The sequence below is a fragment of the Bos indicus x Bos taurus genome, chromosome 24, assembly GCF_003369695.1.
Source record: "Bos indicus x Bos taurus breed Angus x Brahman F1 hybrid chromosome 24, Bos_hybrid_MaternalHap_v2.0, whole genome shotgun sequence".
In the NCBI taxonomy this organism is placed as follows: domain Eukaryota; kingdom Metazoa; phylum Chordata; class Mammalia; order Artiodactyla; family Bovidae; genus Bos; species Bos indicus x Bos taurus.
In genome coordinates, this window is record NC_040099.1 from 52,322,616 (window position 1) to 52,350,290 (window position 27,675).

The 27,675-nt window shown below is 40.1% G+C and overlaps 1 protein-coding gene across 3 annotated transcripts in view; it reads left to right on the forward strand.

Moving 5' to 3' along the window:
- Positions 1-27,675, forward strand: part of DCC (DCC netrin 1 receptor) — a 1,303,205-nt gene that overhangs the window by 448,705 nt on the left and 826,825 nt on the right. For all 3 annotated transcript variants that reach the window (XM_027525589.1, XM_027525591.1, XM_027525590.1), the window contains exon 2: positions 10,817-11,137. In XM_027525589.1, coding sequence (XP_027381390.1) covers positions 10,817-11,137 — 321 coding nt within the window. The remainder of the gene's footprint in view (positions 1-10,816; positions 11,138-27,675) is intronic.

The following is a 27,675-nucleotide window of genomic DNA, read 5'->3' on the forward strand; positions in this document are numbered from 1 at the left end:
CCCTCAGCAACTCCAGTGATTCTACCTTTAAAATCAGGTCTTGAATCTGACCATTTCTTTTCAAGTCACCCCATCTGATGTGGACTGCAGAACTAGCCTCCCAACTGGTTTCTCTTCTTCCAGTGACCCCTATCCTCACCACAGCAACAAAGATGAGTCTTTTAAAAGATATCTCAGCCTCAGCACTACCGGTGCTTTGGACGGGATGCTTCTCTCTTGTGAAGGGTAGTTCTGTGCACTGCAGGCTGGGTAGCAGCCCTCCTGGTCTCTTCCCACTGCAGCAAAGCACCACCCTTCCCAGCTGTTACAACCAGAAGTGTCTCCAGTCTCCTGGCTGGGTGCATGGAGAGGATGGGGTGGGAATATTCTGTATTAAAAATTACTGTTTTATAATATAAAGTGGACCCTTTCACATTCTTGACCAAAACTCTCCATGAGGTTTCCATCTTAGTCAGTGTTAAAGCAAAGTTCTTTTGCTTGTAAACCAGGTTTTACACATCTCCCTGGACTGCAAGGAGATCCAACCAGTCCATCCTAAAGGAGATCAGTCCTAGGTGTTCATTGGAAGGACTGATGTTGAAGCTGAAGCTCCAATACTTTGGCCACCTGATACAAAGAGCTGACTCATTGGGAAAGACCCTGATGCTGGGAAAGATTGAGGGCAGGAGGAGAAGGGGACGACAGAGGATGAGATGGTTGGATGGCATCACTGACTTAATGGACATGGGTTTGGGTGGACTCTGGGAGTTGGTGATGGACAGGGAGGCCTGGCATGCTGTGGTTAATGGGGTCGCAAAGAGTTTGTGACTGAGCGACTGAACTGAACTGTGATCTCTTGGCTTTGTCTCCCTGCAGATTTCTTCCCCTAGATACCTAATCTTCATCTGCTATGGATTGAATACTGTGACCACCCTCCCCACACAGCCTGCCAGTCCCTCCCACCCCCAATACATATGCTGAAGCCCTAACTCCCGGTGTATATTTAGAAGTGGAGCCCGTGGGAGGTAATTGGTATTAGATGGAGTCATGAAGATGGGGACATCATGATGGGATTAGAGTCCCTATATGAAGAGGAAGAGAAGCTAGAATATAATCTTTCTCTCTTTTATATTATTACAGACCTGTAGATAAAACAGCAGATTGCTATGAATCAAAAATGAATAATTTCTTAGAAGGAAATGTATATAAATTTCAATAGTGGCTATCACCAGGTAGATAGGGTTAGGAGCTCGTATTATGATATTTGGTTTTATAGTTATATGTTCTTATTTGTGTATAGCAAACACGGGCAACTTGATTAAGTTTCTGAGAATTGATGGGTCTCTTAACAATGCATAGCATTCCAGTGCTTGTGAACTTTTCGCTGCCTTCTGGATGGAGAGGGATATTCCCATGCACTGCGTTCCCTTGCCTGTTGCCTTTTCTAAATACACTGGATAACCTTTCTCAGTGTTCCAGTTGACAGTTGCTCATTCTGAAAAAGCAACGCGTCCCCCTACTGATGAAAAACACAAGGGAGAGGAAAACCAGCTTCCATTTTATGGAAATGAGAGAGGGATTAAGGTTCAAATCCATGGCAGATTAAACAGCACATCAAAGTTTCTCTTTTTAGTGCTCACTTTGCATGAGGCCTTGAGAATGATAACCCAGAAGTCAGACAGTGTTACCTGTTGAGCTGAAAAATAATCCCATTACAATTTTCCCAGTATCACACAGAAAAATCAGGCTGTGGTTTAGAGATTTAGCTCCTGAAGCAGCAAAGGGCTGAGAGAGATCCTCTTCACTCTCACTTGGCCCTTATCATTTTTCTTTACCGTTAGATTTAGCCAGAGGACACTCAGTCAGTTGCCCGGGGCACACACTCCTTGCCCTGTGGAAGCCCTCAGATCTCTTGGCAAAGCCTCCACCGCTTTAGGGAAGAGGCCATGTGCTCAGAATGTCTGATGGGGAGCCTCTGTGTGGGATCACTAAGAGATTTCTGCCGGCTTAGTTGCTTCTTGAACTTCACATTCTGTATTTATATATCTGAATTTTGCTCCCAGACTTGTAAAGGGAAGAAGGAAAAAAAAGAAGGATCACTGTGTTAAGAACAAATCGAGTTCAACAACCTTTCTACGTGGATATTTGGTGATGTTGGACTAGGTCAGCAAGTGTCCTGACGCTAAAATCACTTTTTCTGATTCAATCACGGTACCTTTCTAAGAATTCACTCTTCTCTGCACCTATGTCAGAACAGAGAAGGGATAGTATGAATCCATGTACTATTTCCCCACTTATGCTATGGCCTCAAGGAAGTTAGTTTCATGGGGGATAAAATTAACAGGATGCCCAGTTAAGTTTGAAATTTGAACAAATAACAAATAATGTTTTACTGTAAGTATGTCCTATGCAGAGTTAATTTAATTCAAGCATCTGTTGTCTGAAACGTGTGTGTGTGTGTGTGTGTGCATGCTCAGTCATGTCTGACTCTTTGTGACCTCATGGACTGTAGCTCACCAGGCTCCTCTGTCCATGGGATTCTCCAGGCAAGAATACTGGAGTTGGTTGCCATTTCCTCCTTTAGGGGATCTTCCTGACCCAGAGATCGAACCTGCATCTCCTGAACCTCCTTGCATCGGCAGGTAAATTCTTTACCAGCTGAGCTACCTGGGAGCTCAGCTGGTAAAGAATCCGCCTACAATGCAGGAGCCCCAGATTCAATTCCTGGGTCAGGAAGACTCCCTGGAGAAGGGATAGGCTAGCCACTCCTGTATTCTTGGGCTTCCCTGGTGGCTCAGATGATAAGGAATCTGCCCCCATTGCGGGAGATCTCGGTTCGATCCCTAGGTTGGGAAGATCCCTAGAGGAGGGCATGGCAACCCACACCAGCATTCTTGCCTGGAGAATCTCAGTGGACAGAGGAACCAGGTAGGCTACAGTCCATGGGGTCACAAAAAGTCAAACACAATTGAGCAACTAACCACACAGAGCTGCCTGGGAAGCCTGAAACATGTATATAGTAAAATGTTGTTTACATGAAATTCAAGTGTAACTGAATCCTTAATTTTTATTTGCTAAATCTAGAGACTCTAATGGGTGAGAAACTTGAACTATCCTTTAAAATTTTTCATTTTAATCCATTGCTTCCTACATTTTAGTGATACTTAATAAATTCCCATAGTAAAATGCACTTGTGTTTCTTCCTATGAATCTTCTTGTGCCTTATTTAAATTCAGAAATTTTGTTCAGTCACTAAATCATGTCGAAATTTTGTGACCCCATGGACTGCAGCACACCAAGCTACCTTGCCCTTCACTATCTCCTGGACTTTGCCCAAACTCATGTCCATTGAGTCAGTGCTGCCATCCAAACATCTCATCCTCTGTCGCCCTGCTTCCTTCTCTTCCTGCCCTCAATCTTTCCCAGCATCAGGTCTTTTTGAGTGAGTAGGCTCTTTGCCAGAGAAGGCAATGGCACCCCACTCCAGTACTTTTGCCTGGAAAATCCCATGGATGGAGGAGCCTGTAGGCTGCAGTCCATGGGGTCACTAAGAGTCAGACATGACTGAGCGACTTCACTTTCACTTTTCACTTTCGTGCATTGGAGAAGGAAATGGCAACCCACTCCAGTGTTCTTGCCTGGAGAATCCCAGGGACGGGGGAGCCTGGTGGGCTGCCGTTTATGGGGTCGCACAGAGTCGGATACGACTGAAGCGACTTAGCAGCAGCAGCAGCAGGCTCTTTGCGTCAGGTGCCCAAAGTTTTGGAGCTTCAGCTTCAGCATCAGTCCTTCCAATGAATATTCAGGGATGATTTCCTTTAGGGTGGACTGGTTTGATCTCCTTACAGTCCAAAGAACTCTCAAGAGTCTTCTCCAACACCACAATTCAAAAGCATCAATTCTTTGGTGCTCAGCCTTCTGTATGATCCAACTCTCACATCTGTATAAATTCCATAAAACCTAATTCGTTTCTGATTTCCATTTGTTAGTAATACAAACTTGAAGTCAGTTGACTTGAACCTAGTCTCTAGGAAGGGTTGGAATGCACACAATCTTTTAAATATATGACCACATTTTCTGACAAGTATTTTGACCATGTATCTTATCAAAGTAGGAAAAAAACATTGATACTTCACAGAAGCCCCAGTGGTCATTGGTTTTGGTGCTTTGGTGACATATGCTTTCTCTCCTTGAGCTGGCTAATGTTGAACATTTTGCATTAATATGAAGCATGTAAAGTATACCTCCAGGCTGCAGTGGAGAGAGTGCTAGTGTGGTTTTGACCTTCTACAGACTAAGCTGGACTGAGAGGCTGGTCAACCAGGCAAGCGTTTAAGGTTCCACTATTTTAAAAGGCTATAATTACACTGTGGAGGTAAAATGTAATGAAATAATGTAATTTGATAAAGAGTACTCTATTTACCTAAACTTCTTTTGCAAGATGATTGTAGCTATTACAGTTGACAGTTCTATGTGTGAACAACCAAGAATATTCTAAAAGAACATCCTAAATCTTCAGTTGATTGTGATATAATTTTTATTTTGCTGAATGGAGTATGGCCATTTGGGGTCCTGATAACAATAAAGGGAAGATGAGATGTTGTTACCTATAGCCCTCTTTCTTGACCTTTTCCTTACTAAATTTCAGCCTTTTAAAGGTAAACATGCAACAAATATTAATACGTGTTGAAATGGTATTCAATGATTTGCTTTCCTGGATTAGCCCTGTAACTTCATTTCTCTACGTTGAAATGGTATTCAATGATTTGCTTTCCTGGATTAGCCATGTAACTTCATTTCTCTATTCATCATTGATGATATTGCAGAAATTCTCCAAATATGCAACATTATAACAAGATAGTCCAAAAAAAAAAAAAAAATACAAAGGTCTCCAACTATAGTTCAGGCTTTGGAGAAGCAGTTCTCAAGCTTTAGTGAATGTGAGCATTTCCTGAAGGCTAACTAAAGCTCACACTGTGAGCCTCTGCCCTGCAGTTGCTGACCAACCAGGTGTGTCTAGAGTGTGGACTCAGATTGCGCTTTGTAACAAGTTCCCAGGTAGGGGAGCTTTTGCAGGTCTGGGGACCTTAGTTTAAGAACGACTGTGTCCGAATTTATATTCTGATATCCTAAACCAGTAATGTTCATATTAATTAGGGGGCCTGTTAATTCATGGTTTTGTTTTGTTTTTTTAAATCCCCTCTTCCATCACACAGTCTCATAGGTATTATAAGCTTCCACTGGGGCTGATAACCAGAGTGGCAATTGCACATGTAAGTGATGTTTGATCAGTTGAAAATGGATTATATTCCATCATCCATAGAATAGTTTTCATTTCTTTCAATGGAGGTATCTATCTTAACACAAGGCAAACAGATGCAGTAGAATTTATTTCTAAGAAGAGATAATGATGTTAAGATTTGGGGGTTGATTACATGAATTCGGGGATCCACAGAACCTCCACGCATTCCAATGTGAAAGTTTTCATCACTTGGAGGATAAAATTATGCATAGCAAGTTCTATGGGGATTTATATGACATTCTCTAATCTTCAAATCTTTTTAGGAGTGTCTTTTTACTTCCATGCTATTTGTCATAAATTTAAGTTTTAGCTCTTATTGCTTTAACCAGAAGCTCTTACACATTGGACTTGGAAAGAAATTTCTGACTCCATAGGGAATTATTTTTCACACTTAACAATGTTTGATATTGTAGATGAAATGTCATACCTTAAAAATCCATTCTAAGTTAATCTGCCTCTGTGATGGTCTTTGAAATTAACAAGAAATTGATAAGGAGAGCAAGCACAGAGGGACTTAACCTTACAGAAACATTTTTACTACTACTTGTTTGATCATTTTGGTCAGTTTCTAAAACACACTAAGGATCTTTTCTATCTCTAGATACTCAATTAATATAAACCTGGAATATCCCTAGCAGTGTTATCTCTAATGTTTATTTATGTTTAACAAAGCTAAAGCAAATAGACATCACTTTCTCCTTTGTGAAGCAATAGTCGCTTGGTCGTGTCCGACTCTTTGTGATCCCATGGACTGTGGCCCACCAGGCTTCTCTGTCCATGGAATTCTCCAGGCAAGAATACTGGAATGGGTTGCCATTCTCTTCTTCAGGGGATCTTCCTGACCCAGAGATTGAACTAAGGTCTCCCACATTGCAGGCAGATTCTTTACCATCTGAACCAAAGGGGAAGAAGCCCACTTAAGAGGGAACCTTCTTTTATGTCTTCATTAGGAAAACACTGAAGGTTTTGCTGTGTTGGTATCTGCTTATTATCAATTATCTTTCAGAAGAAGAAGGAGAAAAAGAATAATATCCAACAACAATATGACACTCTATTACTTTTTCTCAGACTGACACAGATAAGAAACAGTACCAGTTAGTTAGATGCATATATGGCTCTTGGCTTAAATGCTGCTTCTGCTGCTGCTGCTAAGTCGCTTCAGTCGAGTCCGACTCTGTGCGACCCCATAGACGGCAGGCCATCAGGATCCGCCATCCCTGGGATTCTCCAGGCAAGAACACTGGAGTGGGTTGCCATTTCTTTCTCCAATGCATGAAAGTGAAAAGTGAAAGCGAAGTTGCTCAGTTGTGTCCGACTCTTAGCGACCCCATGGACTACAGCCTACCAGGCTCCTCCATCCATGGGACTTTCCAGGCAAGAGTACTGGAGTGGGGTGCCATCGCCTTCTCTGGCCTAAATGCTAGCCAAGGAAGATTTAGGAATCCTCCCAAGATAGAATTTGGAGGGAAGGAGGCCGGATACTCATTTATTCTTATCACAAACTCTGGTATCAGACTCTGGAGTCCAAGTTTCTTAGTGGATGGACTTTTGGTATTCTCAAGTATATCTCTCCAAATATGATTGCCTTACATAATTTTACAGCAGGCCCAAAGGATTGCTTCTTTTATGAAGCAGGGCTGGAAAATGTTACTACTTGATGGTTCAGTAGAATGACCACTGGGATCTTAAAGAGAAAACCAAAACACAGCAAAGAAACTTCTCTAGTTGGCTTTCTTCTGGATGAAATTCTTACCATTGTTATTCTACTGTAAAAGCTTCTGTAAAATTGTAGTGTGTAGCTTTCATTTGATTCCTTAAAAGCATTTGCTTTCCAGTTATCTCTTTCACCCATTTCCTAGGGGATCTCTGTGTTGTGCTTGGTTGCTCAGTCATGTTCCACTCTCTGTGACCCCATGAACTGTTGCCCGCCAGGTTCCTCTGTCCATGGGGATTCTCCAGGCAATACTGGAGTGGGTTGCATGCCGTCCTCTGGGGGATCTTCCCAAACCAGAGACTGAACCAGGTCTCCCGCATTATGGGTGGATTCTTTACCATCTGAGCCACCAGGGAAGCCCAAGAATACTGGAGTGGGTAACCTGACCCTTTTCCAGGGGATCTTCCTGACCCAGGAATTGTACTGGGGTCTCCTGAGTTGTAGGCAGATTCTTCACTAGCTGAGCTACCAGGGAAGCCTACCCTCATCAAACTTTGCCCAAATTCCTGCCACAGCTCTTTGCACTACAAGTTCCATATGCTATTTCACTTATTTGTTTTCCTCAGTTTTAATATTTTTCTTTCTCTTCTCCTGCATTAAATCAATGTAGTTGATTTCACATTGATTTCTAGATAAAACAATCAGATAAAATTATTCCATAAGATATGAGACTGTTTAAAGTGAAAATGTTAATTGTTCAGTCATATGTTTACTCTTAGCAACCCCAAAGACTGTAGCCCACCAGGCTCCTCCGTTCATGGCACTCTCCAGACAAGAACACTGGAGAGGGTAGCCATTCCTTTCTCCAGGGAATCTTCCCAACCCAGGGATTGAACCAGGGTCTCCTATATTACAGGCAAATTCTTTATCATCTGAGCCACCAGGGAAGCCCTTAGTGATGATAACTGGTAGGCAAATCCCCCTGAGAGGAACTAGTATTCTATGAGAAGAGGGAGGAGGGTAGCCTAGATTGAATTCAGTGTAATTATCAGTGAGCCATTTATTGAGCCTGTGCAAGGAGATGGAGACAGCTTGTGCCTAACATGGGCTAAAACTTTGAAACCAGGATAATTGAAAACAAACCTGTTATTTCTCAACAGATTCTATTTCTTGGACCATGTCCATCTTTTTTAAAAATGAAGGAACTAATACAAGTTGCTTAAAGCAGTGGGGCACCTTTATCCCAGACTCATACGTTCAAAATGCAATTGTCGTAAGGAACGCAAAAGCTCAAACTGCCAGCCAACTGAAGGGGTAATTGTACTGAAGAAAAAGTTAATCTTTATTTAACTTTCCTAAATTATGTACTCAAGCACTGCAAACTGTCATAATCTCCTTGTTTCAAATGAAGTGGATTATTTATTTGTGATAATGGGCACATATGCTCATTAGCATGCTGTCATAAACAGCTGTATTAAATTCATTATGTGTTCTGTGACATAAATAAGGTGTTCAGCATGAGGTTGTTGTTTAAAATATAGGCCCCGGGAAGAACAAAAAAGCAATAAATGCTTTTTAATATCGTTGCCTGGTCTTGAATTCTAAATTTATTTCTGCCTTATTAATGCTACTTGTATGGAAATTGCAGGTGTTACTCTAGTGAAATATCTTGACATTTAAGGACATTACAACTTCTTTCTACTTTCTCATCCTTGGTGTATCTCTCTCTGGCTGTTCACTGTTGACACTTCAGTATGTTTAGAACAGCATTCATTTGATGAATATTTTCGACCCATCCTACTTCTGAAAGTTTCCAAACTGTATATTGACTTTGAAGATCATCTAATTCAACATCCTCATTTTTCAGAAGCAACTGAGCTTCTGAAGACCTAAAAGGCTTGTTTGAGTTACACATCTTTAAATACTAAAGCCAGGACCAAGGATTAAGTGTCCGGGCTCCTCTCGCAGTATACCAATGCTTTCCACTAGAGGAGTGGGCAGCGATCATTATGTTGGTAACCCTAAAACAGCCTGAGGGCAGGACGATTGTATTGGACAGTGAGGGGACCAGGCTGTACCTTTTGGGATATTTTTGCCATTATAATTTGTGGTTGACACAATGCTCACTGTTATCTTACAATTTATATTAACGTGAGCAAACTTGTAGCTGCTTTCTTTGGGTTCCTGACCTAGTTGGATGAAATGAGTGTATGACAATGAATGATGGGCAAATTTTGACAGAATAAGTAAAGTAACAGACTTATTTTGACTGTGAGGTTCAGGAAAAATAGGTTTGTGGGAGCATGGCAGAAAAGACCATGGAGAAACAGAAGTTGTTCAGCTTTATCTTTGCTGGTAAATGAAGTATTCAAAGCTGAGAATATATCTGCCCATTAGTGCTAGTATGGGTCCGTCCTTTATCAGAATATTGATTATAAGCAGTTTAGATGCCTGCTTTTTAAATGATGAAAAACTGAAACATTTTCACAAAGTACAACAAAAATAGTTCTCATCACAGAAAAATTAAGGAAGCTAATGATTATTGTCCTGGGGAGATTGAAGCTAAAACAGAACTTGGAGGAGGTGATGTTTTTAAAGAAATTAAATGCTGCCTCAAAAGAACAAGGAGCTCTTACAAAGATGTGTTCTCTCTGCATTGTTACACAATGTGATTCAAGAGCAAAATGAGATTAAATGGAAGCAAGAAAATTTAGTTAAGACTCTAAGGACGATTCAATATTAAAACAAGATACCTAGGGATATTGTAGATTCCATAGTCCCAGAGATCATTGAAAATGAAATAGAATGTAATTGAACTTGAGTGATTTAGGAATACACCTTTTGGAGCCAAGGGTCAACCCCAATGACCTCCTAAGACCTCGTCCAAGGCTTTGATTCAATAACCAAGTATTCTGGCAAGTGCTGTTTTCCAGCCCTGGAAGGAATGCACTTTAACTAACTATACTTGTTCTAGCACCTCCAGATTCTTAAACAATCTTCTCTTCTGTCGTCTGACTTCTTATATTCATGTATGTTAATGAAAAAAATTCGAACTATAATATTCACCTAGTCTTCCCGGCTCAGGAGCAACATTTGGATGCAAGTTAAGATACATCAGGGATTTGTGACTTTAGGTGGTAGCTTTATTGTGTTTTGCTTCTGCAAACGGGATTTTTTACCTATTTAAAACTCACCTGAGCTTTGTTCTAAATAATTTTTCCCATCCTGTTTGGGGTTGATTTTTCTGTTGTAGTTATTAATGGAATACCATGTCTGAATGGATTTTGGGGGGATAATTTAATCAATAGTATAATCAGAATGCAGAGAGAGAAATATCCTCAAATCTTAGCTGCCCCACCACTAACCATTACTGCTTTAAGATACCTAGTTTGATTTGGAAAATTTATTGATCTCTTTTTTCAAGTATGGATTGGTATGTGATGATAGCCTTGCCTAGATTTCTGTAAATTCTTAATTTTTCTTATTATTACTTTTGGGACCAATAGTTTCTTTAGCTGTGGTTATCTCAGTTGGACACTTTTCCCCTTCTTTAATACAACATCCTTGCTTTTATTTACTTTTTTAAGTCTTTATTGAATTTGTTACAATATTGCTTTTGTTTTACGTTTCGGTTTTTTGGCCGCAAGGCATGTGGGATCTTAGTTCCCCGAGAGAGAGTGAACTTGCGCCCCCTGCAATGGAAGGTGAAGGTTTAGTCACTGGATCAAGAAGCAAGTCCCCCTTTGTTTTTAAGTTTCACTTTTTCTTGCACGTTTTTCAAAGACCCAGATTGTTTGGGAAAAGTTTTGTGAAGGCCAGGGCTTGCCTCGTGAGATCTTTTACGAGAAGTGAACGTATTTCTCTGTGCTTTGACGTTCCAGCTTTCCAGATCAAGTCTTTCACATCCCTGCGCTTCCTGTCGGAGCCCTCGGATGCCGTCACTATGCGCGGAGGGAACGTCCTCCTGAACTGCTCCGCGGAGTCTGACCGGGGAGTCCCCGTCATCAAGTGGAAGAAAGACGGCATCCACCTCGCCTTGGGAATGGACGAACGGAAGCAGCAACTTCCAAATGGGTCTCTGTTGATACAAAACATACTTCACTCCAGGCACCATAAGCCGGACGAGGGACTTTACCAATGCGAGGCATCTTTAGGGGACGCTGGGTCAATTGTGAGTCGGACAGCAAGAGTTGCGGTAGCAGGTGAGTGGGTGTTTCCTTTTTTTCCTCTTCCTTTTCCATCTCTTCTTTTTACTCCCGTTTTTTGAGATTGAAAAGAAATGACTAGTCTTTGAGGAAACAATGTATATTTTTAAGAAAAAGAAAAGTAATGTAAAAATATGTATGCTTATTTTCTCGTAGTCCTGGTTGACTTTTTCTCTGAATTAACTTGGAAAATAGTAGAAGAATCTCAATAGTAAAAGAATCTCAGGTTAATCTCATTAACATGACATTATGAGATTTTCCAAAACAAAATTTCATTCAAGTTGATCCAACACTTAGGTTGAAGGGAAGTGTTTTCACTAATAGAAAAAAAATTTCTAATTAATTCCATTTACAATGTCACTAATGATGAAAATGACGTATGATGAAATGATGAAAATGACTCATGTCCATCGAGTCGGTGATGCCATCCAACCACCTAACCTCAACCAGATGAGGTGGTTGGGTGGCATCACCAACTCAATGGACGTGAGTTTGAGCAAACTCCAGGAGTTGATGATGGACAGGGAAGCCTGGCGTGCTGCAGTCCATGGGGTCGCAAAGAGTAGGATACCACTAAGCAACTAAACTGAACTGAATGATGAAAAATTGGAGTTTGTGCATGTGTATATGTGTGTTCTTGTTTTTATTTGTTTGTTTGTTTTACCTTTAAAGCAGTGGATTTTATTTTAATTATGTTGGCTACAATATGTAAATCTCTAAATGAAAAGTAAAAATTTGATTAGTGCCTCCAAATATCTTTATACTTGATAATGTATTGACTCAATAACTGAATACTAAGATGAAACGTTTTTCTTTTATATATATTTTGAAAGGTTGTAGACTTTGAAAGAAACAGTACTGAATGTTCTGTAATCCATTTGCCCTACTTGTTTTAATTATTATTTTTAAACTTTTTATTTTGTATTGGGGTATAGCTGATTAACAATGTTGTGATAGTTTTGGGTGAACAGTGAAAGGGATGAAAATAACCATCCCAACTCCCTAACTATGTCTCCCCCCTTTTTCCCCCCAGCAATCATAAATTTATTCTTTAGGTCTGTGAGTCTGTTTCTATTTTGTAAGTAATTTCATTCGTATCATCTCTTTTTATATTCCACATATAAGGGGTGTCATATGATATTTTCCCTCCTCTGTATGACTTACCTCACTCAGTGTGACATCTCTGAGCCCATCCATGTTGCTGCAAATGGCATTATTTCATTCCTTTTAATGGCTGAGTGATATTCTTTTGTATATATGTACCACATCTTCTTTATCCATTCCTCTGTTGATGGACCCCCATTTATTTTTATTAGAGGACAGCTCATAATTATTTATTTTAAGAGTTCTGTGGGGAGAGGAGTTAAATTTTTACTCATTTCAGTAATGATTCTGCTAAAAGCTGGGCTTTGGTTCTGTTTTGATTCTGTTTGTTTTTGTTTTTAATTTTGATATTAGACACAAAACAAGGCAAATGTCTCCAACCGGAAATAAATTTAGACCTTCAAGTAGGTTAACAGGTTTGAAGGGCTCCCTTAGTCGGCTCCTTTCTAACTTAACCGTCAGTTCTAGTCACTGAAGTGAATAGGCCATAATGTAGTCCTTTATACTGGTTTCCTTTCCCAGGCTGCAGGTTTTTCTATATCCAGGAAAACGAATGAGGATTCATTTTTCAGCAATAAGATAAGCTCGGACCGTCAGGCAAGGGCCACCACTTCCCCATGTACTCTTCTAGTGAAGATGCAAAAGAGTGAAAAATCTGGAAAAAAAAAAAAAGGGATTTTTGTCAGAGGATGATAAAAAAAATCAGACCTCATAGATAAACAATGACTATGTAAATTCAGCTTCCTGCCACTCTTTTCTGACTTCTTTTCCCCACCGAGGACTCTCTTTCATATTTAGTTAGAGCAGACTCTCCTAGGGCAAAGATGTCCCGGTAAGCAGGATCTTCCCCTGGGGATACAGTGGTCAGCCATCCTGGTCTAACCTGGACTGACCTTCTCTTAGCACTTGAACGTACTGTATCCTGAGAACTCCTTCAGTCCCAAGTAAAGCTACAATAATTGGTCACCTACCTAATGGTACCCCCACCTGCTTTAGCAATGCTAGACTGAAGCATGGATACAGAATCTCTCCTTTAACTCGAGAGCCATGGGAGGTGGCATCTTAATCATGGAAACTGAGGCTGTCAGCCACCTGGGATCTCTGAGGGATGAGTGCTGAAATTTGACAGGGCATAGAGTGTAGAGAGAACTGAAAGTCCAAGTTAGTGATGACTGAATAAAAAGAAAAGTGAGGGGCTTCTCTGGTGGTCCAGGAGTTAAGTCTCCGTACTGCCAACGTAAGGACGTGGGTTCAGTTCTTCGTTGGGGAACTTAAGATCCCACCTACCATGCAGTATAGCCCAAATATTTTAAAAAGTAATAATACAGGTAAAAAGAAAAGTGGAGCAACTGCTGAAGGTTAAGTTAAAAACTGCTTTCCTGGAGTGCTCCAAATGAAGCAGAAAGGGTATAGTTTGATTTTCCCACATTTGAGAATTTTCAGACACTGAGATTCCATCTGTCAGTTGTCCACAAGACAAGGTGAAAGTGAAAGTTGCTCAGTTGTGTCCGACTCTCTGTGACCCCATGGGCTACACAGTCCATGGAATTCTCCAGGCCAGAATACTGGAGTGGGTAACCTTTCCCTTCTCTAGGTGATCTTCCCAACCCAGGGATCGAGCCCAGGTCTCCTGGCTTTGCAGGCAGATTCTTTACCGGCTGAGCCACAAGGGAAGCCCACAGTATAAGGTAGCTCTGCTGATCTGAATGAATCAGGCTGGTATTTTGATGCCTCTTCTGAAAGGCACACACATACGTGCTGTTAATGAAAATATCCTGAAAATTTGTGGTTTCTGTTTCCTTTGATCTAGATCCAGTTTTGCATGTTCTGTTTCAATGGCAAGATGAAGAATAACCCCTTCCCTGTGAAATATTAAAATAAAGTGACTTCGACTTTTGACTTTCATATTCTGTACAAGGATAGGCTGGCAGATTCAGTCACTGAGTTACAGTCTCATATTAGATTGTATCATTTCAAGGCAATAAGGCTGTTCACAGCGTTTTAAACACTTACCTTGCTTTTTGGCAACACAGCATACATCAATGTTATGTCTGCTGAGGTTAAGATTGCCGAACCACTGGAATGCACAAGGGGAATATATCTTCCCCATAATAAAGACCATGGGCCTGATTTAATCTCATTTTAAAGCATTAGCAGTCAATAAACCAGTCACTCCTAAAAGGTAACAGGTAGCTTTGCTTTAAATGAGAAAAAAAATCTGTTCTCTACCCTCAGGTGCTATGTAGAGCCCATTTAATAGAATGCTTCTCTTCCATTTTTGCTTTCTTGAAGTCTTGATAAAAAGAAATGTGGCAAATGAAATCTGCGTTTAATCAATCAGCTCATTTTATGCAATGATCTTGCCATGCACCATTCATTCTGTTTTTTAGTAACTTCTCAAGTGCTCTTTAAGCCCCTGAATGCGCACTTAGCTGGAGAGAAAGGGAGAGTAAGAAAGAGAAGTGAAATGCTACCAGCCCATTCGGCATCCTGTTAAACATCTCAGTGTAAGGGGCTACTGACTGTCAGTATTTCTGGAAATTGTGAGTTCTATCAATAAGGAACGCCTGGGATATTAAATCTCTGTTTGAAAGCAACTTGGCCAGTGCTGGCTGAAACTTGAGACTTGTATTTGTATCCAATTAGTTCTAATCTCAGAGAAGGCAATGGCACCCCACTCCAGTACTCTTGCCTGGAAAATCCCATGGACGGAGGAGCCTGGTAGGCTGCAGTCCAGGGGGTCACTGAGGGTCGGACACGACTGAGCGACTTCACTTTCACTTTTCACTTTCATGCTTTGGAGAAGGAAATGGCAACCCACCTCAGTGTTCTTGCCTGGAGAATCCCAGCAACGGTGGAGCTTGGTGGGCTGCCATCTATGGGGTCGCACAGAGTCGGACACGACTGAAGCGATGCAGCAGCAGCAGCAGCAGCTCTAATCTAAAATGGTACAGTATTTCTCTGCCTTGTATAGAACCTTCAGATTGAGAGCACTTGGAGAGTGAAGCAGAGTCAGACTTTGTTTATATAACTTCTCCTCCTATTCTTTTCATTCAGTACCTAGAAAATCGTTGGACTTGTTTAGTAGTTTTTCAGTAGATATTTGTTTTACCAATGAAGATGTGGGGCTTTCTACCATCTGTGGAGAATTTTTGGCCAATGCCATCTTCTTCCTTTTCTTCTTCTTCCACTTCTTTGTTATTGAACCTGATCTGGTTAGTTAGACTTGCCTGTTTGTTGTCCCTACTCTTGATGGGAAGAGTTTGACTGTTTGATATCAGGTTGATTGATATCTCAATAGTCTACAAGTTAATTATTAGAAGATGGACTCTACTGGAATATTCATAGGCTACTTGAGAAAATAGAAGGTGTGTGCCAGCTTCCTTGTTTCTTCCTGTAACTTTCAGGAGGAGCTTGCATCTGGGCAGGCGTGTCTTTCCTGTATCATCAGTTGTCAGCTATCTGAGCCTGTGGATTCTCCTCTGTAAATCAGACATAATAATAATCTGTCTCCTAAGGCTGTGATGCTTTCAAAGAATATCTCAGATGTAAAGCCATGGTGCAGAGTAGATTCCTGTTCAATAGCAGCAATGGTATATGTAGACTTAATAATGGTTATTATTGTGTTATTACAATTACTATTACTAGGAAATGATAGTGTTCAGTATTCCCATGTGATGGTGCAAAACATATTTGGGGGAGGAGAGAAGAGAGTAATACAGGCTGCAAAACCTAAGCCATAAATAATCTCATCTTGGATCAGATATCTGCCTTTGCAGTCCATAAGGACCAACTGGCAAGACTGAATTGAGCTTCCGAAGGGTTGAATCTATGCTGTTTGTTGGCCCGCAGTGCCAAAATCAGTTTGACTACAAAATCATTTTTCAAAAGTTCATGTACCATTACGTCAGTGGAGCCAATGTGATTTGTGTTGAGTCTAGATCAAGCAATATCTGCTGTCATTTTTGAGGGAAAAAAAAATGTGGGGCAATCTTCTCAACCAAGCCTCCTTATTACCCTTACAACTGAAAAAGGTTCACCTAAGCTGGGTCTACCAGAGAAGGCAATGGCACCCCACTCCAGTACTCTTGCCTGGAAAATCCCACGGACAGAGGAGCCTGGTAGGCTGCAGTCCATGGGGTCGCTGGGAGTCGGACACGACTGAGCGACCTCACTTTCACTTTTCACTTTCATGCATTGGAGAAGGAAATGGTAACCCACTCCAGTGCTCTTGCCTGGAGAATCCCAGGGACGGGGGGAGCCTGGTGGGCTGCCGTCTGTGGGGTCGCACAGAGTCGGACACGACTGAAGCAATTTAGCAGCAGCAGCAGCAAGCTGGGTCTACAGGAGTTGGTCTAGATTGAGAGTTTAACATAATCTCACCTTCAAGAAAAAGAAAGAATAAATAATAGGTAAGAAAACCAGATCACAATGGAACTCCTTTGGATAATCATGAAAGTACCATCTTACTCGTTTTTCCTAATTACACCACCATCACACAGCCACCATCCAAATCACCCACCTACTCACATGACCACTTGCCCATCCACTTCTCCTGCAGGGCTCTGAGAAGCTCAGTTCAGTTCAGTTCAGTTGCTCAGTCGTGTCCCACTCTTTGTGATCCCAAGGACTGCAGCACGCCAGGCTTCCCTGTCCATCGCCAACTCCCAGAGCCTGATCAAACTCATGTCCATTGACTCAGTGATGCCATCCAACCATCTCATCCTCTGTCATCCCCTTCTCCTCCTGCCTTCAATCTTTTCCAGCATCAGGGGCTTTTCCAATGAGTCAGAACTTCAGTGCTTCCTCTGCTTGTATTCACACTCTTGGGCATGAATGGGGACCTTCTCTCCTCCCCAGTGTGAGAAAACACTGACCACAGGATATATTATAGAGCACTTGTGCCCAAGTAGATTCCTTTTTTGTTAATTTTTAAGCACTTACAGCTTGAGTATTGAAAGCATTGACTTGCTTTTTTAAATAATACTTCGCTCTTTGCACAATGCATTTATATGCATTACCTCATGATGCTCAAAAAAGTTCTGAAATATAGATACCCAAAATGACAGAGAAGAAACTGAAGAGAGGTAATGACTGTCTATCTATGGGCAGAGACTAGAATTCAGATTGTCTAACTGGCACACACTTATTCTCTTATCGTTTGCTTCTCACTGTAAGGACTGGGCTTGCCTTGTGGCTCAGCTGGTGAAGAATCCTCCTGCAGTGTGGGAGACCTGGGTTCAGTCCCTGGGTTGGGAAGGTCCCCTGGAGAAGGGAATGGCTACCCACTCCAGTATTCTGGGCTGGAGAATTCCATGAACTGTATAGCAAGAAGTAGGGTTAAGGATACTGTGAATAGTTCCCCGCTTATTCAGTCACTTATTTTTTTAATTAATAAAACTCTCAAAAATATAAACTAAGGGGAAAATAATAGTAGATTTCATTTATCCAATTATTCCCTTGAAAATGTCAATTCTTTATGGATGTAGGGGTTCAGAACAGCTCTCTCCAAGATGTGTTACTTTTGGCATATGGATTATTTTGAGCTAAAAGCAGATAGTGAAGGACAGAAAAGCCCGGTGTGCTGCAGTCCACGGGGTTGAAAAGAGTCGGACACAGCTTATCGATTGAAGGACCACAGAAGAAAGCAGTGGAGATCCGCTGGGCTCGAGACAAAGTACTCTCTGTCTCTTAACAAATGAAGAATTTAAATTGGGGTTTTTTTTTCCCCAGAAAAAGAGTTATGACCAGAGATAAGTTTCATCTAAGTGGCCCCATCTACATGGCAGGACAGATATCTTATTACCAAATGTCTGCTCTCCGTATTCCTACGACTGAGCCTCTTGTCCTTGGAGGCCCTGTTTCCCGTCTCATTCCTTAGCTCAGGATAAAATACATACCACATTTTGCTTTTCTATCTTTGAACTTCTCATATATGTGGGCTCTCTTACTTTCTCATGTATCTGGGATTTTCATATGTACAAAATTAATTATTATGTTCCCCTATTAACTGGTCTTATGTCAATTTAATTCTTAGACCGTTTAGAAGAACCTAGAAGGGTAAAGGAAAGATTTTTTCCTCTCTCTCCAGCATGGGAAAACACTGTGATTTGGATGTTTTATCATTACTATACATTAAATAATAACACAAGATAAATCTTTCCTGAAATGGAGAGAATATGTGATTTTTAAAATAAGCTTATAAATAATCTTCGTAGGGGCAAAATTTTGGTTATCTTTTATCTTGTTAAGTGGTTTTATAATTCAGGCCAAATTTGCATTTTTTTTTCTATTTCTTGAAAATCAAGACAATAAAAGGCCAACTAAATTGCATTTACTTGAGTTGTTATTTCATTCAGGAGCATATTTTTTTTTTACTTCCTTATTACAATAGATGTTTCAAGATGCAAATTGTAGCACTCTGCTTTTAAATAACACGGGCATTATAATTAAAATTCCCCTGAGTTTAAAAAAAATAATTACTTACTTGAGGAGTTGTTTCAGTGAATTCTCTTCCAGAATGCCTCCCATTTAAATGAGTTATGAAATAATTAGTGAAAGCATATTATGGTAAGAGGAGCTAAAATTGCCTCACCAGAATGGAGCATTTTGTGAAATGATAACCTGACCTTTACGTTTTTACTTAAAAGAAAACAGGAAAGGGAGCTTGTCTTAAGAGAAGAGAGAATAAACTACATTGCCTCGGGCCAGTCAAATGTTATAGAAAGGAAACAGCAAGGGAAAAAAATGCTCATATTCCTTTTCTCTACAGAAACAAATATAAGGATGTTGCCTAGGTCAAGTTCACTCAGTGAAGCAAGTTGGAAAATGTATCCCAGTGCCCTTGAATGCTCTCAAAATTCTATTTTGGGGAAGGTTCAGATATAGAGTAAAGTTTTAGATTTTATACTGATAGGAATATTATTTATTTTCAAATGGTAAGCAGGAAAATTCATTGTTCTAACTGCATAATTCTTAATGGTCTTTATTATCTTCATTTAGCTAAATGTTCCTTTTGCTTTGTGGTTACAACAAGGGCTAGAAAGAAAATATAAGGAAGAACTGTGGTGTTGTAAGTAATTGTTGTATGTGTGTTAATCTTATAATTTTCTTTTAGTTTTATTGCCAAATAAAACTGGAATAATCACTAATATTGTCCTAATGCCTACTTACTCACACACTCCCACACCCTCAACTTAAATAATTGCATTTTAAATAGTAGGTTTTTAGTTGCCTCCTTCCTAAGTCAGTTAGCTGTGCAATAAAATTAGTATAGAAATATATTACTGAAAAAATATGCAGAGTAGAAAGAAATCTTCTACGTGATAAAAATTACAAAAACAAGCCTGACAGGGCTTTTTATATTAGAAACACCAACAAAATAACTTTAAACAATCTTCCAACCTTTCATTTCCTTTCCTTTATTATGAATTCTAATTCATATGACAATGGAAATAGCTAATTATTCACTCTAAAATTCAGTATCTTAAGAGCACTTTTTTTTCATTCCACCCTTAAGCTAGTTACAGTGTGATTGTTGCTGGTGCTGTAATAAAAACCAGGAATTAATATCTAAAATAGTAATACTGTTTAGTGATACGAATATTAAATAGTAAAATAGGACAGTGGTGTGTGTTTGTGTGTGTGTGTGTGTGTGTGTGTGTGTTGGTCGCTTAGTTGTGTCTGACTCTTTGTGATCGAGTAAACAAAAACTCTTGAATTCTAGAAGTCCCCTTTGGAATACAAGAGGGTTTGTTGTTGTTGTTGTTGCTTTTTGATAAGTGTCAGGCTAACAAAGATAAATCAGAGAAAGTAGATAGACCAGGTGGCATCACTGTGAATCTCTGATGAAATGATGATTGATGATTCCTTTAATAAAACATTTTTACTTTTAAGCACCTATCACTGGTACTGATTTTTTTTTTCTGTTAGGTTTTTATGCCTATGCTAAAGTGTATTATTTAAATTTAGTCTTACCTGAAGATCTTTGAATGAAGATACTTATATTAGATGCAGCTTTCTTCTGCAAACTAAGGAAACATTCAAACTTAGGGAATGTTCTAAAAACTAAGTTAGAAGACATCATGGAAAATCTCAGTGTATGTAGTCCCTAAATCGTCTTAGACTTTTCCCATCAAGATTCATACACAGAGATGAGAGTACTGAATACCATCAGTGAAAGCACACCTCTTTAGGAGAAGGCATGTGGTATGCTGTGCTTAGTCGCTCAGCCGTGTTCGACTCTGCAACCTATCAACTGTAACCCACCAGGTATTGCTTTTTAATGGTCCACTTTATATTTATAAGATATATATATATATATATATTCCATATTCAGTAATCTAATTTGTTGGTCATTTATCGTGTAATTGCTAAATTTGCCTATTATTCAGTAGACGTGAGAATTAGGATAAATCAGAGTTGATTTCTGGTGATTCGGCAGCCATTAGTGTGCAAAAAGAAGCCATATATTCTTAATGTAGCTGTAACTTGCTTTGGACCATTATGAGTTTAGCATAAAACAAGAGCAACAAAACAATGATAAACATTTTTGATAGCAAATAAATAATCACAGTAAATCCTGAATATATTTCCTCATTTCACAATATACTGGGAATGTGTATATGTATTAATATACACACACTTACACCCAGACATATATATATATATATGTGTGTATATATATACATATACACACACTCATATAGTACAATATGACATAGTATTTTCAGAGGTACATTTTGAAAGTTCTTTGGAGACTTTGTATAAAAGACAAAACCTCTTGCCTTAGTCCCAGAAGTCAGAGTGTTTTAAACTGAAAGGCAGTTTGGGAAACCTTCCCAAAGCATCTGAAAAGCAGTCTTTTTTTTTTTTTTCAATTAATTTTTCTTGTGTGTGTGTGTGAGAGGCAGTGCATAGTTCACACACTCCTTAACTGGGACTTGTCTCTAAATGCCATTCAGGTATCAAGGAACCAGCTGTAACGAGGCCCTGTAGAGCTGTGGGGCAGTGAGAATGTGATTTATAAGGAGAAATTTATATTTGGTCTTTATCCCAATAATGTCACAGGGTTCCTAAAAGCTTAGGATTTCCTAGTGGTGAGAGAGTCTTTTGCTATGTTAATGAGGTGACTTCTGAACCCCACCTCGGGATGGGGGCTTGTTGTCTGGGGAACCAAGCTTGCCAGAGAAGAGAGTGCTGGAACTTTCAGTCTTATCCCCATGACTTCTGGTAGAGGAAAGGATCTGGAGGTGGAACCGATCACTGATGTCCGTGATGTAATCAGTCCTGCCTGTGTAATGAAGCCTTCATAGAGACTCAAAAGGAGAAGGGGCCTAGCGAGTCTAGGTTGATAGCAGGTGGGGTGTTGGGCTAGAGTCATGGTCGTGGTCATAGAGTCAGACTCATGGCCGTGGAAGCTCCACCGCCTTTCCGCATGCCTTACCCTGTGCGTCTCTTCCATCTGGCTCTTCCTCAGTTGCATCCTTTCACGATAAACTGGTGACCTGGTGAGTAAAATGTTTCTCTAAGTTCTGTGAACCACTCCAGCAAATTAACTGAGCCCAAGGAGGAGGTCATTAGGAACCTCTGATTTGTACAGCCATTTAGTCAGAAGCACAGTTAACAACCTGGACTCATGACTGGCATCTGAGGTGGGCAGGCAGGGAAACCGTCTTGCAGGACCAATTCCTTAACCTGTGGAATCCAATGGCTGTCTCCTAGCAGACGGATAGGTGTCAGAATCCAGTTGGACTGTAAGGACACCCACTGATGTCCAGAAAGATGCTGCTGCTGTGGGAAATCACCTTCACACACACACGTTGGAATTAGGTTCAGGAACCCAACAGAGCTGGTCTAATTTCTAGAGGATGATAAAGTCCCAAGGTTGTATGCCTCAGAATCTAGTGAGCTCAGGTCAGTGTAATTGCATGTAAATAGTTCTATGGATAATGGTATAAGTGGGGATGTATGTGTATAAGAGAATCTGTATTCTGTCACCTATTGACTGCAAGGAGATGCAACCAGTCCATTCTGAAGGAGATCAGCCCTGGGATTTCTTTGGAAGGAATGATGCTAAAGCTGAAACTCCAGTACTTTGGCCACCTCATGCGAAGAGTTGACTCACTGGAAAAGACTCTGATACTGGGAGGGATTGGGGGCAGGAGGAAAAGGAGACGACAGAGGATGAGATGGCTGGATGGCACATTGACTCGATGGACGTGAGTCTGAGTAAACTCCGGGAGTTGGTGATGGACACGGAGGCCTGGCGTGCTGCAATTCATGGGGTTGCAAAGAGTCGGACACGACTGAGCGACTGAACTGAATTGAACTGAAATGACTGAACTGATGACCTTTAAACAATTGAATTTACCCTGTCTGTATTCTAACCTAGGTTACTCAGAGATATTTAGACATAAATACAGAGCACACACAGACATCCTTCTATTTAGTTGACTCTTCTTAGCAAAGCCTCTATGTCATATTAAAAAAACAAAATTCACCTGATTAAATTTAAAGATCTAACTGGTTTTACTAAATGATTCATGAATCAAGCAATATTCCATCTAGCAGATAGGAACTCCAAAGAAGTGAACAAAATAAAAAAATTTAAAAAAGCCGTATAGGCAGAAGTGGAGGAAAAAGGAAATTTCTAACAAGGAGTGGATTGTTTCAGGCAAGGTTGTTTTCCTTTGGAGGAAGTGTGGGTTAGTTGCTCAGTCGTGTCTGAGTCATCAACCCCATGAGCTGTAGCCCACCAAGCTCCTCTGTCCATGGGATTCTCCAGGCAAGAACACTGGAGTGGGTTGCCGTTTCCTCCTCCAGGGGAGCTTCCTGACCCAGGAATTGAACCCGAGTCTCTTATGTCTCCTGTGTGGCAGGCAGGTTCTTTCCCTCTAGCACCACCCGGGAAGCCCTGGGGCTCTGTTGGGCAGATGATTTTACTGATGCTGACCGAGTAATCAGAGGCACTGTTCAATGTGTGTGGTTAGCACAAGTGATGTCCTTTTAGGCCTGTTACTTCGTTTTTTGCTGTTGTTGTCTTTTTTAAAAGTAGTTTTAAATCTCTTGATTTAAAGTTATAAAAGCTGTTTGATTTGTATTCCCTCTAATTTGTTTTCCTTTTAGACACATGGATAAAAAATTTATTTTATTAAAAATATATTTGTCCTTTGTTAAATTGTAACCTGAATCTTTACTACCCTTCAAAGGGCTATTCATGAGGTTTCATTTGCTGAGATTTTTTTTTTTTTTAACCTGGAACATTTCACCAACTAGGAATCTATTTAAGAAAGTGTTTTAAAGATTAATAAAGCCTATATAGCTTCAACATTAAGTTTCAGTGCTGGTTGATTTTATTAGATTGGATTTTTGTGACTCCTCTTGCAAAGAGAATTCATTTCCAAAGGCTGGAACATGACATAAAAAATAATTAGTATTTCTTTGATCTAAGCACTGCTTCCAGGGGCATCCTTTGGGTCCCACAGGGCATTGGGTAGATTATGAGCTAACATGTGGCTATTTCTTTAAGGTTTTTTCCAATTGAGTCTCAGTCCAGGAGTGGCCAAGGTTTGAAAGATGTAGTTTCAGATGAAGTAAATGTCTCCTTTAATCCTCACCCCAAACACAGATGTATTGCATAGATGTAATTTTTTTTTAATTTTTATTAAGAACTAGTTCATATACCATAAAAGTCACCTTTTAAAAGTATGTAATTCATTCACTATTTGCACATTAATCACTCTTTTCTAAACCTGGAATATTTTTATCATAGCCATCCCCCACCCCCCTCAGACCCTGGCAGTCACTAACCTACAGTCTGTTTCCATTGTTTGTTTTCTATAAAAATCTTTATTTGATTCTGCATTCAATCTATTAATAACAGTCATCTGGTTTCTTTCTTCTATACACTACAAACTTTTTTTTTTCAGTTTGAGATAGTGAGTTTATTTCCTTCTGATATATACCCAGAAGTAGAATTGCTGGATCATATGGTAGTTCTATTTCTAAATTTTTGAAGGAACTTCAAACTCTTTTGCTGATTAAAGCAAAAGCAACAAAAGTAAAAATAAATAAGTGGAACCTATATCAAACTAAAAAGCTTCTGCACAGTAAAAGGAATGATCAACAAAATGAAAAAGGCAACCCAAGGAATGGGAGACAATATTTGCAAATCACATATCTGGTAAGGGGTTAATACCCAAAATATATAAGGGCCACATACAGCTCAATAGCCAACCCCTCCCTCCAAAAAATCCAATTAAAGATGGGCAAAGAACTTGAATAGACATTTTCCAAAGAATACATTCAAATGGCCAATAGGTACTCGAAAAGGTGCTCAACATCACTAATCATTACAATGCAAGTCAAAACCACAATGAGATATCATCTCACACCTGTGAAAATGACTGTTAACAAAAGACAAGATAACAAGTGTTGGCAAAAATATGGAGGATAAGAACCCCTTGGCAGGAATGTAAATTGGTGCAGCTATTAGAAGGCAATGGCACCCCACGCCAGTGCTTTTGCCTGGAAAATCCATGGACGGAGGAGCCTGGTGGGCTGCAGTCCATGGGGTCGAGAAGAGTCGGACACGACTGAGAGACTTCACTTTTACTTTTTACTTTCATGCACCGGAGAAGGAAATGGCAACCCACTCCAGTGTTCTTGCCTGGAGAATCCCAGGGACGGTGGAGCCTGGTGGGCTGCCGTCTATGGGGTCGCACAGAGTCGGATACGACTGAAGCAACTTAGCAGCAGCAGCAGCATTATTCAAAAATAGTTTGGAGTTCTTCTATTGCTTGTTTTTAACATAAATGAGATTATCTGATTATCCTATAAATAGTATGTCACTTGTTTTTTTCACTTAATGACATAGCTTAGCACGGTTCTATGTCCTTATAGATCAGCCTCATAGTTTTTAATTCTCCATAGTATTTTTTGATATACTATTTGTATGTTGAGAGAGATTTGGTTTGTCTCTATTTTTTTTCTCACTTTTGTTATCTATTTATAGACATAACACTTTGTATTTAGTGGATACTCTTTTGTGTGTATTTCTGACAAGCTCTCTAAGACTTGTTCTAGTTCTCTACCTAGCAGTGTCATCTCTGAGTTAAAGAGTATCAGCATTTTAATAGATCCTGTATATTCAAGAACATTCTGTTACCATGGACCTAAACATCAGTGGTCAGTGTTTGCTTACTGCCATTGACCGAGAAAATCCAACTGGCTTCTCCTTAGCTTGTAAATATCACTGAAGTCTATTGCTCACTCCAATGAGTAGTGATGACTCGACACTGTTATTTAACAGCTACAAGTGTTTGCCTCACTTTAAAAAAAAAAAAAGAGAGAGAGATTCTTATTACAGCATTCTAGAAAAATACATCTCAGCTGAGTCCTAGGATTCCCTTGCTCTCCTGCTTGGTGTGAAAGGAGTCTTCTAGTAGATGTCACTTCATGAGATGGCTTGGGGCTACTTTTAGGTACGAAATGGCATACTGGCACACCACAGAAGAGCAGAAACTCTCTGGTGGCCTAAAGACCCTTCAGAGTCTGGCCTCTGCCCGGGCCTTTAGCCCCGTCTGTGGTCCTTTCCATACTCTTCCCTTCAGTTTTGTTTGTTTGTATTGTTGTTGTTTTAATTGAGATATAGTTGCTTTACAATATTGTGTTAGTCTCTGCTGTGCAATGAAGTGGGTCAGCTCTTTGTATATGTACGACCCCGCCCTCTCCTCGTGTCCCCTGCTGTGCTATGCAGCAGCTCCCTCCCGGCTGTTTTACACATGGCGGTGCGCATGACGTCAATCCCAACCTCGCAATTCAAAAGCAGTTTCCTAAACATGCATGTTCTGATGCTCACGGCTTTTCATCCTTTATGTCTTCCTTTCCCATCCATTATGCTCCATCTTTCATCTTCCTTTTTAAAAATGTTTTTAAAGACTATATTCATGCAATCCATCTTTAGAAATCTTGACCTGGTCCCTTAGCCTAGGAAAGTCTCCATCCTCCTGTACTCATGGTAACGTGAGCTTCCTCCCATTATAACGTGTCCTTATAAAACACACACACACACACAGAGACATACACACGACGCCTCCACTGGTCAATGACTTTGTGAAGACGGATCATGTTGTACCTTCCTAACTTTTCTGGATGGACAAACTCTTTAGAGCTTGGTTTGGTTCTTTAATGATGTTGAAACACATCTCTTAATTCTCACTTAGCCAAAGTCTTAAGTGAAGTTTGTCCTCGCTTTGAAGGTCTTTCTCTGGGCCATCAAACCTTGGGACCCTTCCTTCTCTTTCTGCACACTGACTGGTTACCCCCATTATATAAAATTATTAGTTAGGTTGAGAGAGTCATGTTAATAATATGACTTGGATTACTAACTGTGGTTTCATACAAATCTTGATCATTGGTAACTGACTTACCAATGGAAACTTTACCAAAGGAAACTTTCTCCCATTCTATGCTTGTTGTCTACTTACCTGAAAAAATGCAAGCAGTCATCTTATTTTGCCAGAGGGTTTAAATTTGTTTCCTTCAATACTAAGCTATCTTTTTGAAGTCTTTTTCCCTCAGAATTTGTTTGCAGGACAAATGTTTCTTTTTCAAAAAGGCTTTTTGAAAGGCTCATGGAAAATATTTAAATGATTGGATTTAGTTATATTGCCTTTGCAGCTATGTAAATAATTTCAGCCCTTTCCCCATCAGAACTCTCACAACTTAACATACCTTCAGAAAATGCGAATAAGATTATACGATAATGCTGTCCCAATAAGCATTTTATTGCTTGGGAAGGGAAACGTGAGTGCAAAGCTGAGAATGTATGTGTTCAGCCTGGTAACAATAAAAAGGATGTTTATAAATGAAATAGCACCACAAATGGCCCCACACTTTCAAGGAGGAAAGCAATTTGGTGAAGTGAAAGATGTTAAATGTTTTAATTTTCTTCTATGCCAGTAAAATCTTGTAAAACAAGGTGACATATTAAATTTTCTATACTATAGCAGTTCCGAGAGCCTGTCAACATTTTCATTATAAACTCTATTTTCAGAGCTTTATAACTCAGCTTTAAGAATTCGTTCTAGCCTGACATTTGGAGTGCAAGGTCTTACCTGGGCAACATGTGTTTCACATGTGTTAAAAATTATGAGTTTTTCTACTTCTCAGTTTATAATCAGTAACCTTTTCATACTTTTGCACTTGGCCTGCTCTGCCCCAGAAATTGGAGGCAGAATGCTGACACGGGGTAGGTCACTGATGGGGGAGACGTATCTACAAGTGTGGTCACCACTGGCTGGGCTGCCAGTTTTCATCGTGAAGACTCATGCTCGTACTAGTCAGTCAGGCCACCACAGTGAAAGCAGAAAGAGCCCTACTCCGCTGACCTCACTGTTTTAGACTGTGCCAGCTCTCCACAGAGCAGT